Consider the following 21,594-nt stretch of genomic DNA (forward strand, 5'->3'; position numbering starts at 1 on the left):
GTCTCCTTGGGTGTTGGATGTAGGTGATAAAACCATCAAAGTCCTCTTTCTCTGCGAGCGACTTCAACACGTGTTTCTCCAAGTTCAGCCTGTTCCCACTGAATGCTGGGAAACTGCACCTCATCTCATCTGCGAGATCAATGGCAGTCTTGTTACAGACGGCCTCAACAGTGGAAGTCTTCAGTTTCTCACAGATCAGTTCTCCAAGCACAACAGCAGATGAGTTTCCTTTGCAGAAGCTTTTGAAAATGTTGTAATATTGCATTTTCTTGCTTTCTATATAAGTGTGTGCATCGTTGTTCCCTTTGAATTTCTTGTGTGACTCTGAAAGCCAACTCCCTGCTCTGTGAAACACATACAGTATGAGATCAACTGTAAACTCTTTCTTCAGAGCATAAAACCTCTTTGATTCAAATTCAGTCACCTTTTCTTTCACATGGTTGGCCACTTCCTGCAAGTAAGTTGATCTGTAGCCTCTTGTAGTGACAGGTTTTTTCTGAATTATCTTTCTGGTCTGTAGTTCAACATCGTCAATGAGGGATCTGATCAGTTTCTGTTCTTCATGTGATAACAAACTCCTAGATGTATGTTTTTCAATTTGTTGTGTTGACCCAAATCCAAGTTTTGTTTTGAAAGACACCCATGCTTTTGACCATGAGTAACTTTCTTGCCCTTTTGTGTTTGTGTTTTCCCTCTCATCATTTTTGGATTGTTGGCTTGTATCTAAGACGTCTTGGTGCTTGCTGAGAGATACATAATGAACGTAATCTCCAACCTCTGATATTTTTTTGAATCTGCCACTGCTTTCACATTCATCTATGAGAGACCATTCAAATGCAAGATTTTGAAGGATTGTTGACTGATCTTGTTCATAGTTGATGTCCTCAATAGGTGTTGTATCTGCAGTTAGTCCACGAACCAAGCCACTCCAAACAGAGTTGAAGTGCTTTTTAAGTTCCTCTTCATCTTTTGCCTTGTCCTTTAACTGATGAGCGAGCTCTTTGCTCTTTTGTAGCAGCTTGTTCTCAAACTCTGTCTTCTTATCATCTAGCTTTTTACAAGCATTCTTCTGCTGGATGACTTCATCCAGTCTTTTTTTAACTGCTCTCACTTGCTCATCCTGAAACTCCTTGATTTTGCTTTCAAATCGTCCTCGCCACTGAACCAACATTTCTTTGTCTCTGTCATCATCAAAGTATGTTGTCATTGATTTTGTGATTTCTCCATAGGTTTTGTTCATTTCTTTGTGACAATAATCGAGCTCGACTTTGTCAAGTTTTCCATTTTCAATTTGGGTATGAAGCCCATTCTCAATGGTCAACATGTTGCTCCTCAGGGCCCAGGTCCAGTTCCCATACTGGACCTCAAGTTTTCTGTACACTGCAATTTCAAGTGTGTTTTTGAAACTGAAAACAAACTGTTCGTTCATCAGGGCTTTCCACAGGTCCTGGATTTTGCTTTTGAACTGTGAGAGAGTAATCCCAGCAGACGGGGAAGCTTTAGAGAGGATGATGGTCTTCAGCTCTTGGACGCTCACACTATAACCTGGATTTGGAGGAGCCATAGGTGGACTTCCCTCCCATAGCTGGGCAAAGTATTTCACATCTTTCTGCACATCAAATGCAATGACGTCACTGAAGCACTCAGCATCACAAACCTCCTCTTTGGCTGCTAGTGAGGCCATCTGGTCCAATTTTTCTTGCAGTCGTCTCTTTCCATCCATGTTTTTCTCTGCAGCTGCAATATCTGTAACATTCTGATGAACGAACACACAACTTGGAGAAAGTTTAATTTTCTTCATCCTCATGAAAGCCTGAACAACAATCTGCAGAACATCTTGCATCTCAGCTGGATTCTCTCCAAAGATGTTGATCAGTGTCATGTTTCCCAGACCAACAACAAATGTTGCCAGTTCATTGTCGTGCTGAAGAGTGGCGTTACCTTCCAACTCAAGAGCACGCAGTCCTTCCGTGTCCACCACTAGGATGTAGTCAAACTGAAGGTCTTTCTTGATCTCCTCTGACACTTTGACCAGCTGCATGAAGGCCCCCTTGGTGCACCTGCCAGCACTCACTGCAAACTGTAACCCAAACATGGCATTCAGCATTGTTGATTTTCCACTGCTCTGTACGCCCAAAACTGACAAAACAAAAACTCTCTTGTCGCCCAGTTTCTTGATGACTTCATCTAAAAGGCTAGAGATCCATGTTAAAGGTACGTGACCTGCATCACCATCCATCAGCTCCATTGGGTGTCCTGATATCATCAGCTCTGCAGCCAGCTCTGGGTATTTAGACCAGTCAGTCTGTACCCTCTTTGTTTGTTTCTGCAGAGATGCATGGGCTTCATAGATCTGTCCCATTTCTCTAAAGATGTGCTCCAAGCCAAAAGTTGCTGACTGTAGTTTTGTTGATATTTTATCAAGCTCAGTTTGCTTCGTCTTTAACAGATCAGATTTGTCATGCTTCTTCTTCAAAGCCAAGACTTCAGTCCACTTTTCATCATAGTTTTGGAGAATTGAAGAGAGATCGTCTGTGGAGAGGGCATCTATTAAGATCTGAGTCCATTTCAGGAAATAGACTTTGTCTGTTGATGGCAAAGATGAGAGGCTTTCAATGAACAACTTCATCGGTTCACTGCAGGAAGCAGTGTGTTGTTTTTGTCGGATTTGGTTTAATTTCTGTTGCTTTTCACATTTCTCCTTCTCAATGTTTCCTTTCAGGTGATACAGTTCTTTGTTTATTTTGCACCACTCATGCCATAGTTGACCTTGACAAGGGAGAAATGTATCTTTGATCTTTGAAACATCCATCCCCTGAAGCAAGTTCACTACTTTCATAGCAGCAGATTTTCCTTTTTGACAGGCTTCATCATCTTCATCCACTCTGATTCCAGAGACCTCAGCCATTGTTTCAAGCTGGAAGGATGCATGTGGTCCAGACAAAATGTTTCCAATGATTTTTTTCAGTTCTTCAGAAACATCCGAATGGCTTCTGTCCTTCAGACCCACTTTGTATTTTCCCTTTTTTGTCTCAACAGCACCACAATCATTATCAGCAATGAGAATAATGAGAGGCTTTGGAGACTTGTAAAGGGCTGAGATAACTGTAGTACCTTTATCATCTTTTTCCAGAGTTGGAACAAGAACAACATTGACTGAAGATCTGTCAGTCAGTATGTCACGCTGTTTTTGAATCGACAGAGCATCACCATGAAGATTACAGAAGGCAATGCAGTCAGTGAAGGCATCATTGGGTTGTCCAGCAGGGCAGTACCAGGCAATCTCTGCCACACCATCCATCAGATGTCGAGACTTGGTGCTACCTGGGCAGTTTCTGTGGAAGAAGGTGTGGTGACGGTCGTTGATCAAAGAGTTCATCAGCTGAGATTTAGACAGAGATAGTGAACCCAGGCGGAGAAATGACACCATGGGTGTCTCAGCTTTGCAGATGGGCATACTCTTCATTTTGACAATGTTTGAATTGTCTTTGATTTCAGTTATCTTCCATGTTTTTCTTATTTGTCTGAATGTCCACAGAGGACAGCCAATATCCATTGTGACTGGGTCAGGAACAAGCAAAGGTAAGGCGTACTGACATTGTGATAGCTTTGTAATCATGTTCTGCTTAGAGAAGCTGTCTGAGCAGTGAAATACTGCCATTTGAACATCCATTGGATGCACATGAGTCTTGAGTTTTGATTGGTCAAAGTCTACACTGGTGCTGTAAAGAGCATCCAAGTCATCATCATCTGTGTCAACAGTGTCAAACACTAGAACAGGATTTGAATGGCTCACCTCAGGACTGTCTTGTTTTACAGGAATGTATCTGGCTCTGTAGTCTAACATCATCAACCTCTGAAGAAAAGTAAGAGCGAGATCTTTCTCAGATGTGTCGTGGTCCTGTTTCACAGGTGGACCTACTTTAAGAAAGTCTGCTGGTGACAACTTCTGTTGTTCTTTGTCTTGAAGGTGAAGTCTGCCAAGCAGTGTTTCAACTTCTCTTTGATATTGTTTCTTCTTGTTGATCTCTTCAGAAATCTCTGCTGACTGCTGTAAATAAGTAAATAAACATTTAGGACTGACAATCGATTAAAATATTTAATCCTGATTAATCACATGATTTTCCATAGTTAATCGCAATTAATTGCAAATTAATCGCACATTTATCTGTTTAAAATGTACCTTAAAGATACTCGTAACTTCTTTTACGTACAAATTGGGTCGGTGTCTCATGCGCGCTCGCGTGTGGCTAAGCTGTTCCAACACAAACTACACGGAAGCACAAAACCGCAAAGTTATATCTAGGGAAGCCCGTCTTGCAAAACAGTGTCATCTCTTCCTGCTCCACCCCCCCGACCCTGGCCAGAGACACAGGGGAGACCGTAACCCTGCTCCAGTTGATGCTGCTCTGCTCCTCTGCCTGCCTTCTTGCCTTCACTCACACACTGCGGTCGTTCTCACTCGCTCCACCTCTAACGTGCATGCGCGCACACTACACACTGCAGAAGACAGGAGTCTGAAGCAGGACAACACAGTATCAGCATTGATTCATGGAGAGACCTTCGTCTGGTCAGCTAACATTACTGCCAAGCAGCTGAAATATAGATTGATATTGTGGTTTTAGCTGACATGTGTCGCTACAATGTTTTGACCGATGTTTGTTCATGTCTATGAAGAGCGAGCACAAGCGCGGATAGAACGCTGACCTTCGTTGACTTAAAGGCCACATGTGTCGCTGTTAACAAGCAATTTCTGATTATTACATCATGTCCCTTTAAGGAAGATTTGTCAATTATTTAATACTCTTATTAACATGGGAGTGGGCAAATATGCTAATATATGTATATATTCATTATTAGAAATCAATTAACAACATAAAACTATGACAAATATTGTCCAGAAACCCTCACAGGTACTGCATTTAGCATAAAAAATATGCTCAAATCATAATATGGCAAACTCAACAAGCAACAACAGCTGTCAGTGTGTCAGTGTGCTGACTTGACTATGACTTGCCCAAAACGGCATGTGACTAGCATAAAGTGGGCATGTCTGTAAAGGGGAGACTCGTGGGTACCCATTGAACACATTTTCATTCACATATCCCTCACATACTGGCCATGCCAGATTTTCCTCTCAGTTGTTCCCCTCAGTTGTATTAATGTGTTAACGAAATTTGTTGCGTTAAAATTAATTAGCGTTAACTCGTTATTATCGCGTTAACTTCGACAGCCCTAAAATAAACGTATTGTATATTGAAAATGATAATGTCACACAATGGGATATAAAGATGGGATAAAAATCTCATGCAAAAATCAAATTTAGAGTTTCTCACCTTATCCATGTTTCCACTCGTATCCATATCTAAGGTACCTGCAGTAGAATAATGAACTGTATTATAGGAGTGTCAGATCAATGTACTTGTAAACCAATATATTTTTCTTTCTATTAATAATGTTCACTGTAAGTGATTTTGAATGTCATAACCTGAATTAGCTCTATTCTTGATATTTTTTCCTGTTATTGTAGTATTCATTAAAACATTACCTTTCTCAGTGGTTGCAGATTGTACAGGCTTGATTTCAGATTCTCCTCCTATTGTTGTGTTGTCATCATTCTTTGAGTGTTCAACATCACCAGCTTCATTCACTGGATCACACTAAGAAAACAAATAATTTCATTTAACATCAGTTAATCAGGTTTGAATCATGAGAGAAGATTCAACAACACACAATAGTAGACCAATTCAGAGGCAAAATAAATGCAATGGTAAACAGTATGCACTAAATGCAAGCAGGGTAATATTTTAGTGAGAACAAAGTAAACTCTTCTGCAAGTATTTTCAACTCATCCATGTGTCTAACCAGATGGTTCACGGAGTTAAACACTATTCAAGTCTAAACTGACAATGCAGCAGCTCCAATCTTCAGCTAAAATTTGACCTGAAAAATAGGCATCATTAAAAAAGACACCGCTGTATGACAATGACTACTGAGGACCAAAATATCTCACCTTTACCTCTGTTTCAGCTGCACTCTCCTCCAGCTCATCTCCTGCAGGGTAATGTAACAACAAGCAGATTGTAGGATCAAACAGTAAATACAAAGTTTTGGGTCAGTTAACCATTCCAAGTTTATAAGATTTATCTGCATAGTTTCTTTGTATATATTAAAAAGGGCATTGTTCAACATGATGTATGTCCTCTAAACCAAATAGACATAATATGTGTTTTATTTTGATTATAATTATCCAGATTTTTGGAAATGCAATACAACAATGAAAGGAAATGTGATTCTCACGTTCTTTGGTAACTGTTGAAACGGTCTGAGATGATGAACTTGTGTCCTTCTCTGCATCACTCTCCTCCATGGACCGCTCACTCATGTTACTGCTGCTTTCATTGCTGAGCTCTTTAACTCCATCAGCCTCTCCTGTTGAAGGGTCAAAGCCAACAAAAATCAGAGATAGTTAGTTCCCTATTTTATTGACACCATTCAATATGAAATATAATTTTACTGTAAAAATCTGTTACAATGAAAATTATCTTTAAAATAATAATAATAATTAATTTATTCATATAGCACTTCTCAAAACAGATGTTACAAAGTGCTTCACAAGACAAATAAAAGTAGATAAATAAAGTAAAAGATATGGTAACTGCTAAAACAGAACATCACAGAACATATCAATAATAATAGAAGTGGTAAAATGGTAGGACAAGTTGATAAAACAAATATACAGTATATATACATAAATGTGTATAAATGTACACATGCGTCCAGAAACGGATGTATATGTACATACATATAGTTATACCCTTCTACTTATATGAATGCTATCCTAAAAAAATGTGTTTTCAAAAGTTTTTTAAAAGTGGATACAGAGTTAGATGATCGTATCTGGTACCTTTCTCATTGGTTGCAGATGATAATACAGATTTGATTTCAGACTCTCCTCCCACTCTTGTGCTGTCGTCATCCTTGTCTGAGTGTTCGGCACTATTCACTGGACCACACTAATAAAACGGGCGATTTTATGACATTTAGTTAACCAGGTTCTAACCATTGTGATTAAGAACATGATCAAAAATACACAGTGGTACACCAATTCAGAGACAACAAAACCAAAAATAGAAGAGAAAACAATATGTACAAACTAAATGCAAGCAGGTTCGTAGTTTAGTCAGAAGAAATTAGAAGAAGAAATGCTTCTGTATGACAATGACTACTGAGGACCAAAATATCTCACCTTCACCTCTGTTTCAGCTGCACTCTCCTCCAGCTCGTCTCCTGCAGGGTAATGTAACAACAAGCAGATAATAGTATCAAACATAAAATAAGTTGGTTTTGGTCAGTTTAGCATTTCAGATTAACTCAATTTATCTGCAAAAACGATGTATAGATTCACAAAGTTCCCTTTTCCACAAGAATCTTGTCTACAAAAAATATTTAAACTTTTTATTCAAAGTTATCCAGACTTTGCAGAAACTGACCGTAAAACAAAAAAGTAATCTAGTCTGAGTTGTTGGACTTGTGCTCTTTTTCATTAAAATGTTACCTTTCTCATTGTTTGCAGATGATACAGACGTGATTTCAGACTGTCCTCCTGTGTTGTCATCATTCTTTGAGTGTTCATCATCACCAGGTCCATTCACTGGATCACACTAAGAAAACAGGGGATTTCATTTAGTTCACCTTGTTAGAGCATTTGTGATTAAGAATGTTTCAGTAGTATAAGCCAAGAAAACAGCAACAAGATAAACGTACAACACTCAAGATCAATGTCACACTGTGATGCACCAATTGAGTACAAGTACAGCAGAGTACTGCAAAAATAAAAGCAAGGTAAAACAGTAAACAGAGTTCCAAACTTCAGCTTTGAAGATTGGAACTCTTTATTTAGGTGAGACTTCAAATGTGATGACTTACATATAGGTCGAAAACAAAAGCTGTTCTAATGATGATCATTAATGAAGGTGAAACAATGAAGCATACTGAATAATGATGCGGATAGAAACATCTATCACATGCAACTGATGTTGTGCAGAAATTGGTGACCAGTTTCAATGTGCCTCTAGTGTGCCATCCATCAATCCCAGCAGGTCGATGAAATGGGATCGTTTGGTTACAGTGTAACCTTTGTTCTCTGAGTGAGAGACTATCTCTCCAGCTTACATATTCCATATGTACGGGGAATGATCTCACCTAGGTCAGGTGACGTGGATAGTTTTTAGGACACACCGGCACTGCCGGCCACGCCCAGACGCAAGTCTATAAAGCGCATGCGCTGGCGTAGGATCATTGCTAGTTTTTGATCGTAACGTGTCTCCGAGCGGCCTCATACTGGAGAGATAGTCTCTCACTCAGAGAACAAAGGTTACACCGTAACCAAACGTTCTCTATCGTATCGAGACTATCTCTCCATCTTACATATTCCATATGTATGGGGAACTCTGTAAGACACACCGTGAGGAGACGGTGCAGACCAATAATTATGTACACCTCCACAGACGAACTGTTTACAAATGTACACCATTACACTCCAACCAGTTAACAGGCCCTGCCAGATGCTAAGGCCTTACTGGGAGGAAAGCCACTCAGGTCAGCCCGCAAGACGCTAAGATGACTGAGGGGAGACACTTATCACCCCAACAGGGGGACCTGATAAGGAGGCCCAGCCCTATGGGCAGGTAGGATTAAGTCACATCCGGGTTGCACCCAGCACCAACTCACCAAAGGAGGTGCCGGCTGCAACATTTCAGCGATAGAATCTGGTGAAGGTAGATGGAGCTGACCATGTGGCTGCAGTGCAATCTCGTCTAGAGAGGCACCCCGCCACAGTGCCCATGAGGTCGCTACACCTCGTGTCGAGTGTGCACGCACCCCTGGTGGCAACGGCCCAGCCATCTCCCTGTAAGCCTGTTGGATTGTCTCAACAACCCAACGTGACAACCTTGACTTCGACAGTGGCCTACCCAAGCACTCCGGTTTGAAACAAACACCTGCGTTTGTTTTATGTACATCGCCAGGGTCCTAACCGGGCATAGTGTCGGCTGTTGTCAGCCGGCTCCCTCCCTCTCTTGAGGGGAGTAGAAATGACGAAGCTCAACTGACTGGCTCATGTGCATTTCCGAGAGTATTTTAGGGAGGAAAGCCGGATTAGGGCGAACGATCGCCCCCGCACCATCCGGCAGAAACCTGCAGCAGCTTTGATGAATAGAAAGAGCCTGCAGCTCCCCTATTCTCCTCGCAGAGGTCACTGCCAGAAGGAAGGCTGTTTTAAGTGACAGCCATTCCAGCTCTACAGATGCAATAGGCTCAAAAGGGGGCGCTGCAATGCCCCCAAGACGCGGTCCAAATCCCAGAGGGGCGCAGCCGGCCCTCTACTACGAGCTGTAAGCCTATGAGCCCCTTTGAGGAACTGCGAGATCAGAACACAGCCGCTCTCGGGGAGTCTGAGTTCCCCAACCCAAGCAGCCTTAATAGCTGCCACCATACCTTTGAGGGTGGTGGAGGACTTCCCCGCATCTCACTGTTCCTGCAAGAATTGCAGGATGTCTTGAGCCGTACAGGCCAAAGGGTCCACCTGGTGTGCCTCGCACCATGACAGGAACACCACCCTACCGATAGAAGTAGGCTGCCCTAGTTGAGGGCGCCCGAGCCCCTCGGAGAGCTGTGACCACCCGCTCCGGCAAACCCATAGCGAGGAACCCTGTCCTCTCAGGGGCCAGGCCCAGAGCTTGAGACCCCGGGGGAAGGGGTGGAACAGTGACCCCCATGCCTGAGACAGCAGGTCTCTCCTGACTGGAAGCTCCCATGGGGCTCCGTGCAGGAGAGGTGGAATACCGGCTTAAAACCATGTCATGTGGGGCCAGTTTGGGGCCACCAGAATCCCTCTCCTGTTCTCCGCCTGCTCCGAAGAAGAGGCGGGAGAAGGCTGAATGGAGGAAAGGCATACAGTTGGCCCTGAGGCCATGGATCACAGATCTCCTGTACAACCTCGGGGTGTAGCCTCCACTCCCCCGGGTCCAGACTTCCTCTGGACGGCCGGTCTGCTGCTGTGTTTGTAGAGCCTGGCACATGCATCGCTTTCAGAGACAGAACCTGGGGGTGCACCCACTGTCCAAAGCTTGTGTGCCTGCCGACACAGGAGGGGAGAGCCCAGGCCCCCCCTGCCTGTTGACATAGCCTGCAGCTACAGTACTGACGGTTCTTACCAGCACCAGATGCCCACAGAGACGTGGCATAAAGTGCATGAGTGCGAGGTGAACTGCTCTCAGCTCCAATACGTTCATGTGCTGACCTGTCCAGGGGCCAGTCCAGTGTACGCTGACACCCCAGTGTTCGTGAACTGCAATGTTGCCTGTGTGCTCCCACCAATGAAGGGCCACACGAAGCCTCCGGGTGACCGACACCTCGGTTGACAGAGACCTCTGAGGGCACAACCCCAAGCTCAGGAGACACCTATGCACAGGTCGTATGTGCAGAAGTGCCAAGGGTATCAGGCCCATGAGGCAGAGACACAGTCTCCAGCTGACCTTTGCTCTTAACCGGAACTGGGAGAGACAGGCCATCTGTGTCACCTGGGCGGGCTCCGACCTGCTTTTGTTTGTGTTGAGGCGTAGGCCTAAACCCTGGATGTGCTCCAGGAGCATGGACACATCCGGTAAACCACACTGTGAGGCCCAGACGCCGAAGAGGTGCTAGGACAGCATCCGTGCACCTCGTGAAAGTCCGAGGGGGCAGCAGAGATACCAAAGGGGAGGACTCGAAACTCGTAGGTCCTGCCCTTGGACTCGAACGTCAGGAAGTGTCAGTGGTTTCCCCTGATCTCTCTTTCTTTTGGTATCTGAGAATAGGCGTCTTCGAGGTCGATTGTAGCGAACCCCTCACCTTGGCTGACTGCCTGTCTCACCCTCTGAACTGTCAGCATCTTGCATCTCAGGGGACAGAGATACTTGCTGAGCCCCCTGAGGACCGGGATTGGTCGGGGTCCCTCCGTCCCGTTTGGGGACAAGGAAATAATGGGAGTAAAACCCAGCTTGCCGGTCGCCCTGTTCCACCTCTCTTATGGCTCCCTTGATGTCACCTCCGCCTGCAGCATTTCCCTGTGCTTCGGGTCCACCAATGTAGCCCGAGGAGCTGAATTTGCCAGAGGAGGACTGCACAGAAATTGCAACCTGTATCCCTGGGTCATGGTGGAAAAACTCAGGGACTTGCGTCCAGAGTCGCCCATGTCGCGTCTCGTGCCGAGAAGGGCCAGCGGCGGTCTGGGTCCGGCACACCGTCAGGAGCGAGGGAATGGCCTAGAGGTTCTCTGACCTCGGCCACGCCCCCCTTTCTTTCCTTGCCGCCGAGCCCTCTGCCTATGAAACGCCTCCAGCTGGGGTCCAAGGTCCTCTGGACCCCAACGGGGCTGCGCAACAGGCCCTGGGGTTGAGGTGCCCTCTGTCGGTGGCCCCATGGGGGCCCCATGGGGGCCACTGACAGAGGGCAACGGACATCTCCCCAGCATCGTGTCGGGCTTCCCTGGCCTGTTGCAACATACTTACCTTTCCGGACCAAACATGGCAGAGGGCTCAACAGGAAACCGTAGAAGTGTCTCGGTCTTCCTGCTGCAGCCGGGACTGCGACAGCCAAAGGTGGCGCCTCACTGCTGCGACTACAGCGTGTAGCCGCAGACTACGTGTTCTGTACCCACCGGAGCAGGACAGGAACACACACCCACACCGGTCAACGTTCGCCGCTGTAGCCGATTTAACGGCATAGCTGACAAACTGCCTCTGGACGCGTTAGCGACTCTCGCAATACGTCCTGGGAACCCCGGTACCTCGGTCAACTGGATTAGCTGCCACGCGCACACCGGCGACCTTTACTTCCCTTTTACACACCGGTCAATGTTCGCCGCTGTAGCCGATTTAACGGCACAGCTGACAAACTGCCTCTGGACGCGTTAGCGACTTTCGCAATACGCCCTGGAAGCTCCGGTACCTCGGTCAACCGGATTAGCTGCCACGCAGCACACCGGAGGCCCGGTAACCAGATAGGGACAACAGTAGTCCGGGGAGGCTGCCAGAGACAGACGCCCGCTCCTTACACCAGGTAAGTGGACTCGATGCTGTAACCCTGATATTCTAGTTTTCTGGACCATCCATGGTCCTGCAATTCTTGCTAGGGCAGCTAACTCTTAGGCCTAGACATAGGGCTGGGGATGCCTGGTCCGCTGGAGGCAGTGGCCACAACCAATCCTCTCAGCTCCACTTATGTCTGCCATCCACCTACTGACACCAAACCACCTGTGTGCTGCTGTAGGCGCAAGAAATTGCTTTTGTACTACCTCCTCAAAATCTGGAAGGAGGGGTACTCTGGTAGGGGCAGGTCGAGCTTCGCTCTCATCCTCAAACAGAGAGGGCGGAGCCCTTGGGTTCCCAGGCAGAGGAATCTCAGCGCTCCTACTGCCTTGTCAATGACCTCCTTAAACCGGAAAGCCAAAGGTGGCTCAGCTGCCCCTAAGCCCTGCTCGGCCTGCTGCCAAGCTGGGGCCTCATCCTCCGAAGTAAACAGGGAGAGCATATCAACCTGCTCCTCCTCCCCATCCAGAGGAGGAGGGGGAGGAGAAAAGCCGATGCCGACTCTCAACCTGTGAGCGGGCAGAGGCAGACCCAGCAAAAGAGGGACCCCATGCGGTTTGCCTTGGGCGCTTAGCCCCCCCCCCTCAACCCCTTGGGAAGGGGAGCGGGGGCTCTTCCCTCTAAAAAGGTGAAGTCTGGCTTCCCTTGTGCGAAGAGGCATGATAAACCAATCCACGCATGACGCTGGGTCATTTTTAGCCCTCAATGCATGGTCATATCCCAAGCATGGAACACACCTGTCATGCCCATCCTCCATTGGCAATTTAACACTACAACCATTTTAACAGGAATGGCCTGCAGTGTCTGCCATACTGACTGAACAAAGGAAACACTTTTTTTTTTTCTTTTTGTTCATTTTTTTTTTTTTTTTAATCCAAAGAGTGCCTCTCTTTCACACTCTCTTTGTTTTTATTTTATCTTTTTATTTTTCCCAGAAATAAAACAACTCTATAATACCCAGGAAGTGATGTCACCAGGTAGCCAGTCCCGTGATACATTGACCCGGAAGCGGCACATGAGATTGTTTACATCTGTTTTTTTTTCTTGTTTTTTTTTCGAAAGCTGCTACTGCTAGCAGCGTCTCTTTCCTCTCGGGACTCAGGTGCCGGCGCGGGGACGCCCGCCCCTGTGTGCTGGGGATGCGTTCGGGAGAGAGATGGGAACTTCTCTTAACAGCTCTCTGCTTGCTGCGACTACAGCGTGTAGCCGCCGCCTGCGTGTTCCGTACCCGCCGGAGCAGGACAGGAGCACACACACACACACACCGGTGAACATTCGCCGCTGTAGCCGAATTAACAGCACAGCTGACAAACTGCCTCTGGACGCGTTAGCGGCTCCCGCAATACGTCCTGGAAGCCCCGGTACCTTGGTCAACCGGATTAGCCGCCACGCAGCACACCGGAGACACGGTTCTCCTTTCTCCCTTTCTTTTCACACACCGGTCAAAATTTGCCGCTGTAGCCGAATTAACGGCACAGCTGGCAAACTGCCTCTGGACGCGTTAGCGACTTTCGCAATACGTCCTGGAAGCACCGGTACCTCGGTCAACCGGATTAGCCACCACGCAGCACACCGGAGACACGGTAACCAGACAGGGACAACAGCAGTTGTTTTTTGTCTTTTCCGTATCACACGCTCTGCACCAAAGTGGAGATCAAAATGGCAATGATCCCACGCCAGCGCATGCGCTTTATAGACTCGCGTCTGGGCGTGGCCGGCAGTGCCGGTGTGTCTTAAAAACTATCCACGTCACCTGACCTAGGTGAGATCATTCCCCGTACATATGGAATATGTAAGCTGGAGAGATAGTCTCGATACGATAGAGAACTTCCAGTGTGTTGGTACAAACAGCTGCACAGAATGGGCACTTTACCCAGCAGCAGTTACACAGCTGATCAATGAGGATTTGATCAGGCTTCATCCTGAATTCCTTCATCTTATCCAATGAGAGTCTGCTTACTTCCATTATGACAGATTCAAGACCTTTCTCTATCTCTTCTTTATGAAAGTCAAAACTGTTTATGTCACTGAAGTTTTGACAACAGATGGTGTCGAGTCTTAGCTTGCCTTTGTGAGGGTTTCTGGACAATATTTGTCATAGTTTTATGTTGTTAATTGATTTCTAATAATGAATATATACATATATTAGCATATTTGCCTACTCCCATGTTAATAAGAGTATTAAATAATTGACAAATCTTCCTTAAAGGGACACTATGTAAGAATCAGAAATTGCTTGTTAACAGCGACACATGTGGCCGTTAAGTCAACAGAGGAACTTTTCAGTTTCTCACAGATCAGTTCTCCAAGCACAACAGCATCGTTGTTCCCTTTGAATTTCTTGTGGGACTCTGAAAATCAACTCCCTGCTCTGTGAAACACATACAGTACGAGATCAACTGTAAACTCCTTCTTCAGAGCACATTTCCCCTTTGATTCAAATTCAGTCACCTTTTCTTTCACATGGTTGGCCACCTCCTGCAAGAAAGTTGATTTGTAGCCTCTTGATTGCATCAAGGGACTGTTTTTCAACATCATCAATGAAGGATCTGATTAGTTGCTGTTCTTCATACTGAAAATGCCACTTATGATTTTTGCTGTTTTTGTAGTCTTTTCTGAAACAAATTCTAAGATTCTGTTTGCAGTAGTACTACTTATTCTCTGTCCTCTTGTGTCCCTCTCATTATATTGAAATTGTTGGCCTATCTTAAATCTAAAGATCTCTGTGCTTGCTGAGAGATACATAATGAATGTAATCTCCAACCTCTGACATTTTTTTTTCGAATCTGATACTGCTTTCACATTCAGCTATGATAGACCATTCAAAGGAAGGATAGTTGACTGATCTTCTTCATTGTCCTCAATAGGTTTTGTATCTGCAGTTAGTTCACTAACCCTACCACTCCAAACAGAGTCAAAGTGCTTTCTAAGTTCCTCTTCTTCTTTTGCCTTGTCCTCTAACCGATGAGCGAGCTCTTTGCTCTTTTGTAGCATCTTGTTCTCAAACTCTGTCTTCTTATCATCTAGCTTTTTACAAGCGTTCTTCTGCTGGATAACTTCATCCAGTCTTCCTTTAACTGTTCTCACTTGCTCATCATAAAACTCCTTGATTTTGCTTTCAAATCGTCCTCGCCACTGAACCAACATTTCTTTATCTCTGTCATCATCAAAGTAAGTTGTCATTGCTTTTGTTGTTATTGACAGTCCTTCCGTGTCCACCACTAGGATGTAGTCAAACTGAAAGTCTTCCTTGATCTCCTCTGACACTTTGACCAGCTGCATGAAGGCCCCCTTGGTGCACCTGCCAGCACTCACTGCAAACTGTAACCCAAACATGGCATTCAGCATTGTTGATTTTCCACTGCTCTGTACGCCCAAAACTGACAAAACAAAAACTCTCTTGTCAGAGATGCATGGGCTTCATAGATCCGTCCCATTTCTCTAAAGATGTGCTCCAAGCCAAAAGTTGCTGACAGTAGTTTTGTTGATATTTCATCGAGCTCAGTTTGCTTTGTCTTTAACAGATCAGATTTGTCATGCTTCTTCTTCAAAGCCAAGACTTCAGTCCACTTTTCATCATAGTTTTGGAGAATTGAAGAGAGATCGTCTGTGGAGAGGGCATCTATTAAGATCTGAGTCCATTTCAGGAAATAGACTTTGTCTGTTGATGGCAAAGATGAGAGGCTTTCAATGAACAGCTTCATCGGTTTACTGCAGGAAGTAGTGTGCTGTTTTTGTCGTATTTGGTTTAATTTATGTTGCTTTTCACATTTCTTCTTCTCAACGTGTCCTTTCACGTGATACAGTTCTTTGTTTATTTTGCACCACTCATGCCACAGCTGGCCCTGATAAGGGAGAAATGTATCTTTGATCTTTGAAACATCCATCCCCTGAAGCAAGTTTACTACTTTCATAGCAGCAGTTTTTCCTTTTCGACAGACTTCATGATTTTCATCCACTCTGATTCCAGAGACCTCAGCCATTATTTCAAGCTGGAAGGATGCATGTGGTCCAAACAAAATGTCACGCTGTTTTTCAATGGACAGAGCATCACCATGAAGATTACAGAAGGCAATGCAGTCAGTGAAGGCATCATTGGGTTTTCCAGCAGGGCAGTACCAGGCAATCTCTGCCACACCATCCATCAGATGTCGAGACTTGGTGCTACCATGGCAGTTTCTGTGGAAGAAGGTGTTGTGACGGTCGTTGATCAAAGAGTTCATCAGCTGAGATTTAGACAGAGATAGTGAACCCAGGCGGAGAAATGACACCATGGGTGTCTCAGCTTTGCAGATGGGCATACTCTTCATGGTGACAATGTTTGAATTGTCTTTGATTTCAGTTATCTTCCATGTTTTTCTTATTTGTCTGAATGTCCACAGAGGACATTCAATATCCACTGTGACTGGGTCAGGACCAGGCAAAGGTAAGGCGTACTGACATTGTGATAGCTTTGTAATCATGTTCTGCTTAAAGAAGCTGTCTGAGCAGTGAAATACTGCCATCTGAACATCCATTAGATGCACGAGTCTTGAGTTTCGATTGGTCAAAGTAGTCACTGGTATTGTAAAAGCATCTAAGTCAGGGGTGTCCAAACTACAGCACGCGGGCCAACTGCGGCCCGTGGTCCATTTTTAATTGGCCCGCAGCAAATTCTAAAAATATAATGGAATATGGCCCACACATGAAACCTGCAGTTGTGAAAACTGTCAACATAATTCGAGCACCAGGGCTCCACCAGAGAATTTCAAGCTTTCCTATCAGATGTTGATGCTGAATACGGGGACCTACTCTATCATTCTGATGTGCGCTGGCTCAGTCGCGGCTCCGTGCTGCAGCGGTTTTATTCCCTGAGATCAAAATTGACCAGTTTTTGAAAGAGAAGGACCGACCTCTTCATGAACTGAGTGACCCTCTATGGTTGGCAGACCTGGCATTTCTAGTTGGTCTTACTGATCATCTCAACACACTGAACAAGAGCCTGCAAGGCAAAGACCAGCTCGTACCACAACTTTACGCACACATGAAAGCATTCCGTGCGAAGCTTCGTCCCTTTGAGACACAATTACGCAACTTCAATGTTGCGCACTTCCCCACGCTGTCCGAAATCAAAGTTGCTTTTCCAGAGGTCAACCTTTCTGCTAAAAAGGGGAAATATGTCCCTGTCATGACATCTAATTTTTCTGTCATTGAGAAAGAAATCAATCTGTTCTCGACTCCCTTCCTGATGGATGCAGAAGAAGTGGAAGAGAGTCTGCAATTATAACTTATCGAAATGCAGTGTGATGATTCTCTGAAGAATCAGCATCAGCTTCTACCCCTACCCGACTTCTACTGGAGCTTGGAAAAGGCCAAGTTTCCTCTGATGCGACGCCAAACGAATGATGAGTCTGTTCGGCTCAACATATATATGTGAGCAAACATTTTCTCTGTTAACTCTGAACAAAAGCAGACTGAGAACCAAAATGACCGACAGCCATCTCCCACTAAGTGCAGCGCTGTTCCCATTATAGGTGAGTTAAAATATATTACACAGTATTCATATGTTCACAAGCCCAATTACTTAATAAATTCAGTCAATTAAAGTTGATAACATTTTATAACAAACGTTAGTTGATTTGTTAACAACCCGAATAACTTATTTGCATAACTAGCTTAAATATAACCATCCCCTTGTCCCCTTATTTTTCCCCCTGTATACAGGGCTGTGAAGGGGATCACCATCCTGACTAAGAAGCAATCTCAGGCTGCTGTTTGGAGAATAAGCTGCCAACCCTTTTTGTAACCCAATAAATGAAAACCCATTAATGGAAAGTTGTGATGTAGGATGTTTTTTTTCTTTAAGCATATTCAAATATCAACCATAATTTACCATGATCCCTATTGAGCTTACCTTGATTTCAGCTGCATCCACCTCCATATCTTCTACTGCAGCATAATGTAAGAAAAACACAGATTGCACAAGATCAAGGTTTAGAAATAACACTATTAGTTGACCATTTTACTTTCATTATATTTGCAATTTGTCTGTGTTAAATTCAATTTATTTCTGCAGATTATTTTATCAGGGTTGCAATGACATAATAGCACCCTCTTCAGGCCAGCAAAAAAACATTGAAGTTTTACTGCAAAAAGAAAATATTGAAATAATCTAGAAAATTGTATTTGTTTAGATTTTTTTTTTCTTTTTGCACGTTGGGCTATACATTTCCGGTTAGGTGTGTAACTTATTTGATGTGATTTTGGTTGTACTGTGATATTAGAGACTTGACAGTTGCAGGATGATGCCTATAAATTGTACAGGGTCCTCATAACCTAATGAATTAATCTGACACGGTTGGTAATATAAAGACACCCCAAACCATTTAGGTAAAGTCAAAAAAGATGACTTAGTTTTCATAATGATGTCTCATTCAGTCTTTCACATCCTGTAAGCAAACCTTGGAACCACCCTGTTCAGCAACATTGATCACTAAATAGGTATTAAAAAAAATAATTGTTTCCCAAGGAAATTAATGATTCATTTTAATTTATTCAACTAGAGAATCAAGATTTGTGCATTAAAACCTATTAACCTAAAGCTATTGTATTTTATGTTTCAGAACAATTATTACTACTATACTCTGATGCTCAAATATCTGCCTGCTTTAAAAGATTAAAAGTCAAAGCTTTGATGTATTTCTAATTTAAGTTCTGTCCACATTATCTTTATGAAGCAGTATAGGTGCATATGGAGGACAGAACCTGCCAAAATCAAAAGTAAATAAATGACTCGATAAATAAATAAATATGCCATTAAAGGGACTATTTGTAACTTTCAGAAATGCTTGTTAACAGTGACACATGTGGCCGTTAAGTCAACAAAGGCAGCGTCAGGCTCGCGCTTGCTCGCTCTAAATAGACATGAACGAGCATCGCTCAAAACAGTGAGGCAACACACGTCCACTAAAACCACAATATCACTCTATATTTCACCTGCTTGGCAGTAATGTTAGCTGACCAGACGAAGGTCTCTCCATGAATCAATGCTGATCCTAGTGTTGGCTTTTCCTCAGCCTCCTGACCGCAGCCGGAGCGGGACACCGGCACCCGGTCGGAGATGATAACGTTTCTCGCTGCGGAGCCCCGTCACTTCACAAGACATGGGAAACCTCTGTTGGTCCGGAGGAGCTGCAGCATTTATTTCTGCACAAACGTCCACTGTACATTCACTAGATATTCTCAGAGCTACTAACTCTTCTGCAGTGTGTAGTGTGCGCGCATAAACGTGAGGTGGAGCGAGAACGCGCGCGTTGTGTCAGTGCAGGCAGGCAGAGGAGCGGTCTGAGCAGCATAGCCACACGCGAGCGCGCATATGCGAGCGAGCGCGCATGGGATCCCGACCCGGTAGATTTATACCTGTAAAAAGTTACAAACAGTCCCTTCAAATGTACTAAAAAATAAATAAATAAATGTAGAAATTCATTAATTGATCAAATGTGACATAATAATATTTTATTTTTATTTGTTTCTTTAACGATTTAACTGTTTATTAATTCTCCTATCTACTATTGTATTTAATTTTCCCTATTATTTTTATTATTTATTTTTCCATTTATCCTTTTACTTTAAATTGAATGATTCATTATTAAATTGTATGTATTGATTTATGTATTTTTTTTTTATTTAGTTCTGCATGATTTTCCCTTTGCATTTTGCCCCATATTTATTCCTCCAAACTTATATATTTCTGTATTCTTTTCTTTATACATTTCTTTATTTTGCATATTCTTCATTTCTACTTCATTATGCAAATGAGGAGGCTGTCATTCAACGTGTGTCATGGGGTCAGAGTGCATGGATCAATTATATGCTAGCTATCGTTTGATTTGCACACCTGTAGCGGTCGGAGCAGCAGCAGGAATGAAGACTGGAGTTGGAGCAGACAGCGTTAGTTAGCTAGCACATAGAGTGCTACAGGAATGAGTCCTAAAACCCGGAAATGAGTTCGCATTTTAGCACTTCTGGTTCCCTCGTCTGGAAGTCAAAAGGTTTCTTTCAATGGGTTTTTAGTAAGATGCCTGAAATAAGGTCTGTGGTTTACACAAACTCAAGAGATTTCAACGTTTTGTTCTACGACATAAAATACATCAATAAATACCTCACCCATGGATTTGAGGCGGTTGCTAAAAAGTGGCTAAATGAGACTATAAAATGTCATCACGCCAACTCGTCCACCTTTATAGCCTTGTTGTGTATACTCGCACTCATGCGACCATGCTGTAGTTCATTTATAGCCTAACGTTAGCGTTTTACGTCTGCCGATTGCATTCATTCTTCAAAAATCATAAAAGTGGTGTTCATTTGTGGAGATTATCTTACGGAACAAAACGTGTAAGTATTATAAACGTGTGTTTGCCGCAGAGCTTATTTTCTGCAATAATCCAAAAGCCAATGGAAAAATCCCATTGGCTTTTTGTCAAGGGAACCCAAGGCGATGCTAACTTCCTGGTTGGCCAACACAAATACGTCACCTCTGGAGCACTCTATAGTCAATTTATGATCTGTGATCTCGATCAACCAATAGATGAAAAGTTGACCCCATGACCTACGTTGAATGAAAACCCCCTAATTTGCACAATGAAGCAGAAATGCTTAAAGAAATATATAAAGAAATGTATGAAGAAATTAATACATAAAAAAATAAGTCAGGGGGTATAAATGGGGGGAAATGCAAAGGTAAAATCATGCACAAATAAATAAATAAATAATATAATTTAATAATTAGTAAATACATTAAAAAATGAAGTTTAAGCAGAAAAATATATAAAAAATAAATAAATACATTTAAAAGTTAAATCAAAATAAATAAATAAATGGGAAAAATTAAATAGAAGAGTAGTTTGGGGGATTCAAATTAAGTTAAATGATGTTACTTTTGGTACATTTAATGACATATTTATTTAATAATTTACATATCCAGTCATTAACTTAATTTAGATTTTGTCAATTTCCGCCCTCCATAGGTGTAATCTGTGAATACACATTAAAGATTAAAACCTCACTTGTTTGATTTTGCTGAAACACTGAGGTATTGATCCTTTCTTCTTTGGGGGATTTGTGGTCCAGGTGTTCTTTCTTCCCTCTATTTTCACCACACATCACTCCACTGTAGCCGTGGTGACCATTTTCAGAGACCATGACGTCTATTTTTTCCAGCAGAGCTATTATCTCTCTTTCATCCATCATACTTTTTGTACATGTGTTATATCTTTTTTCAACAAAACTGCTGTTGGCGTTCAGGTCTGTCAATGCACCTTCACATTTTTCATCTGACTCATGAGTCACAACTGTCATTACATAAGCAAGTGATCCTTTCCCAAAAGCTTTTTCTAACCACTGCACTCCTGAACTGTAATGGCTGCTATGTAGACCATGCGATACCAGTAAGAGAAAGGCATGGATTTCCTGATTCAGTGGGAAT

General features: G+C 43.5%; 1 protein-coding gene across 50 annotated transcripts in view; it reads right to left on the reverse strand.

The window, feature by feature from the left end:
• LOC119501887 (interferon-induced very large GTPase 1-like) overlaps window positions 1-21,594 on the reverse strand; it is a 342,733-nt gene that overhangs the window by 219,199 nt on the left and 101,940 nt on the right. For 44 of the 50 annotated variants that reach the window (XM_037792613.1, XM_037792611.1, XM_037792610.1 and 41 more), the window contains 6 exons: window positions 7,559-7,664; window positions 7,250-7,290; window positions 6,908-7,016; window positions 6,301-6,432; window positions 6,014-6,054; window positions 5,549-5,660 (listed from right to left, as the gene is read on the reverse strand). In XM_037792613.1, the coding sequence (XP_037648541.1) occupies window positions 5,549-5,660; window positions 6,014-6,054; window positions 6,301-6,432; window positions 6,908-7,016; window positions 7,250-7,290; window positions 7,559-7,664 (541 nt within the window). The remainder of the gene's footprint in view (window positions 1-5,548; window positions 5,661-6,013; window positions 6,055-6,300; window positions 6,433-6,907; window positions 7,017-7,249; window positions 7,291-7,558; window positions 7,665-21,594) is intronic. The other 6 variants (XM_037792608.1, XM_037792600.1, XM_037792594.1 and 3 more) reach the window with 6 other exon arrangements.

Source organism: Sebastes umbrosus, chromosome 14 (genome assembly GCF_015220745.1).
Source record: "Sebastes umbrosus isolate fSebUmb1 chromosome 14, fSebUmb1.pri, whole genome shotgun sequence".
Classification (NCBI taxonomy): Eukaryota; Metazoa; Chordata; class Actinopteri; order Perciformes; family Sebastidae; genus Sebastes; species Sebastes umbrosus.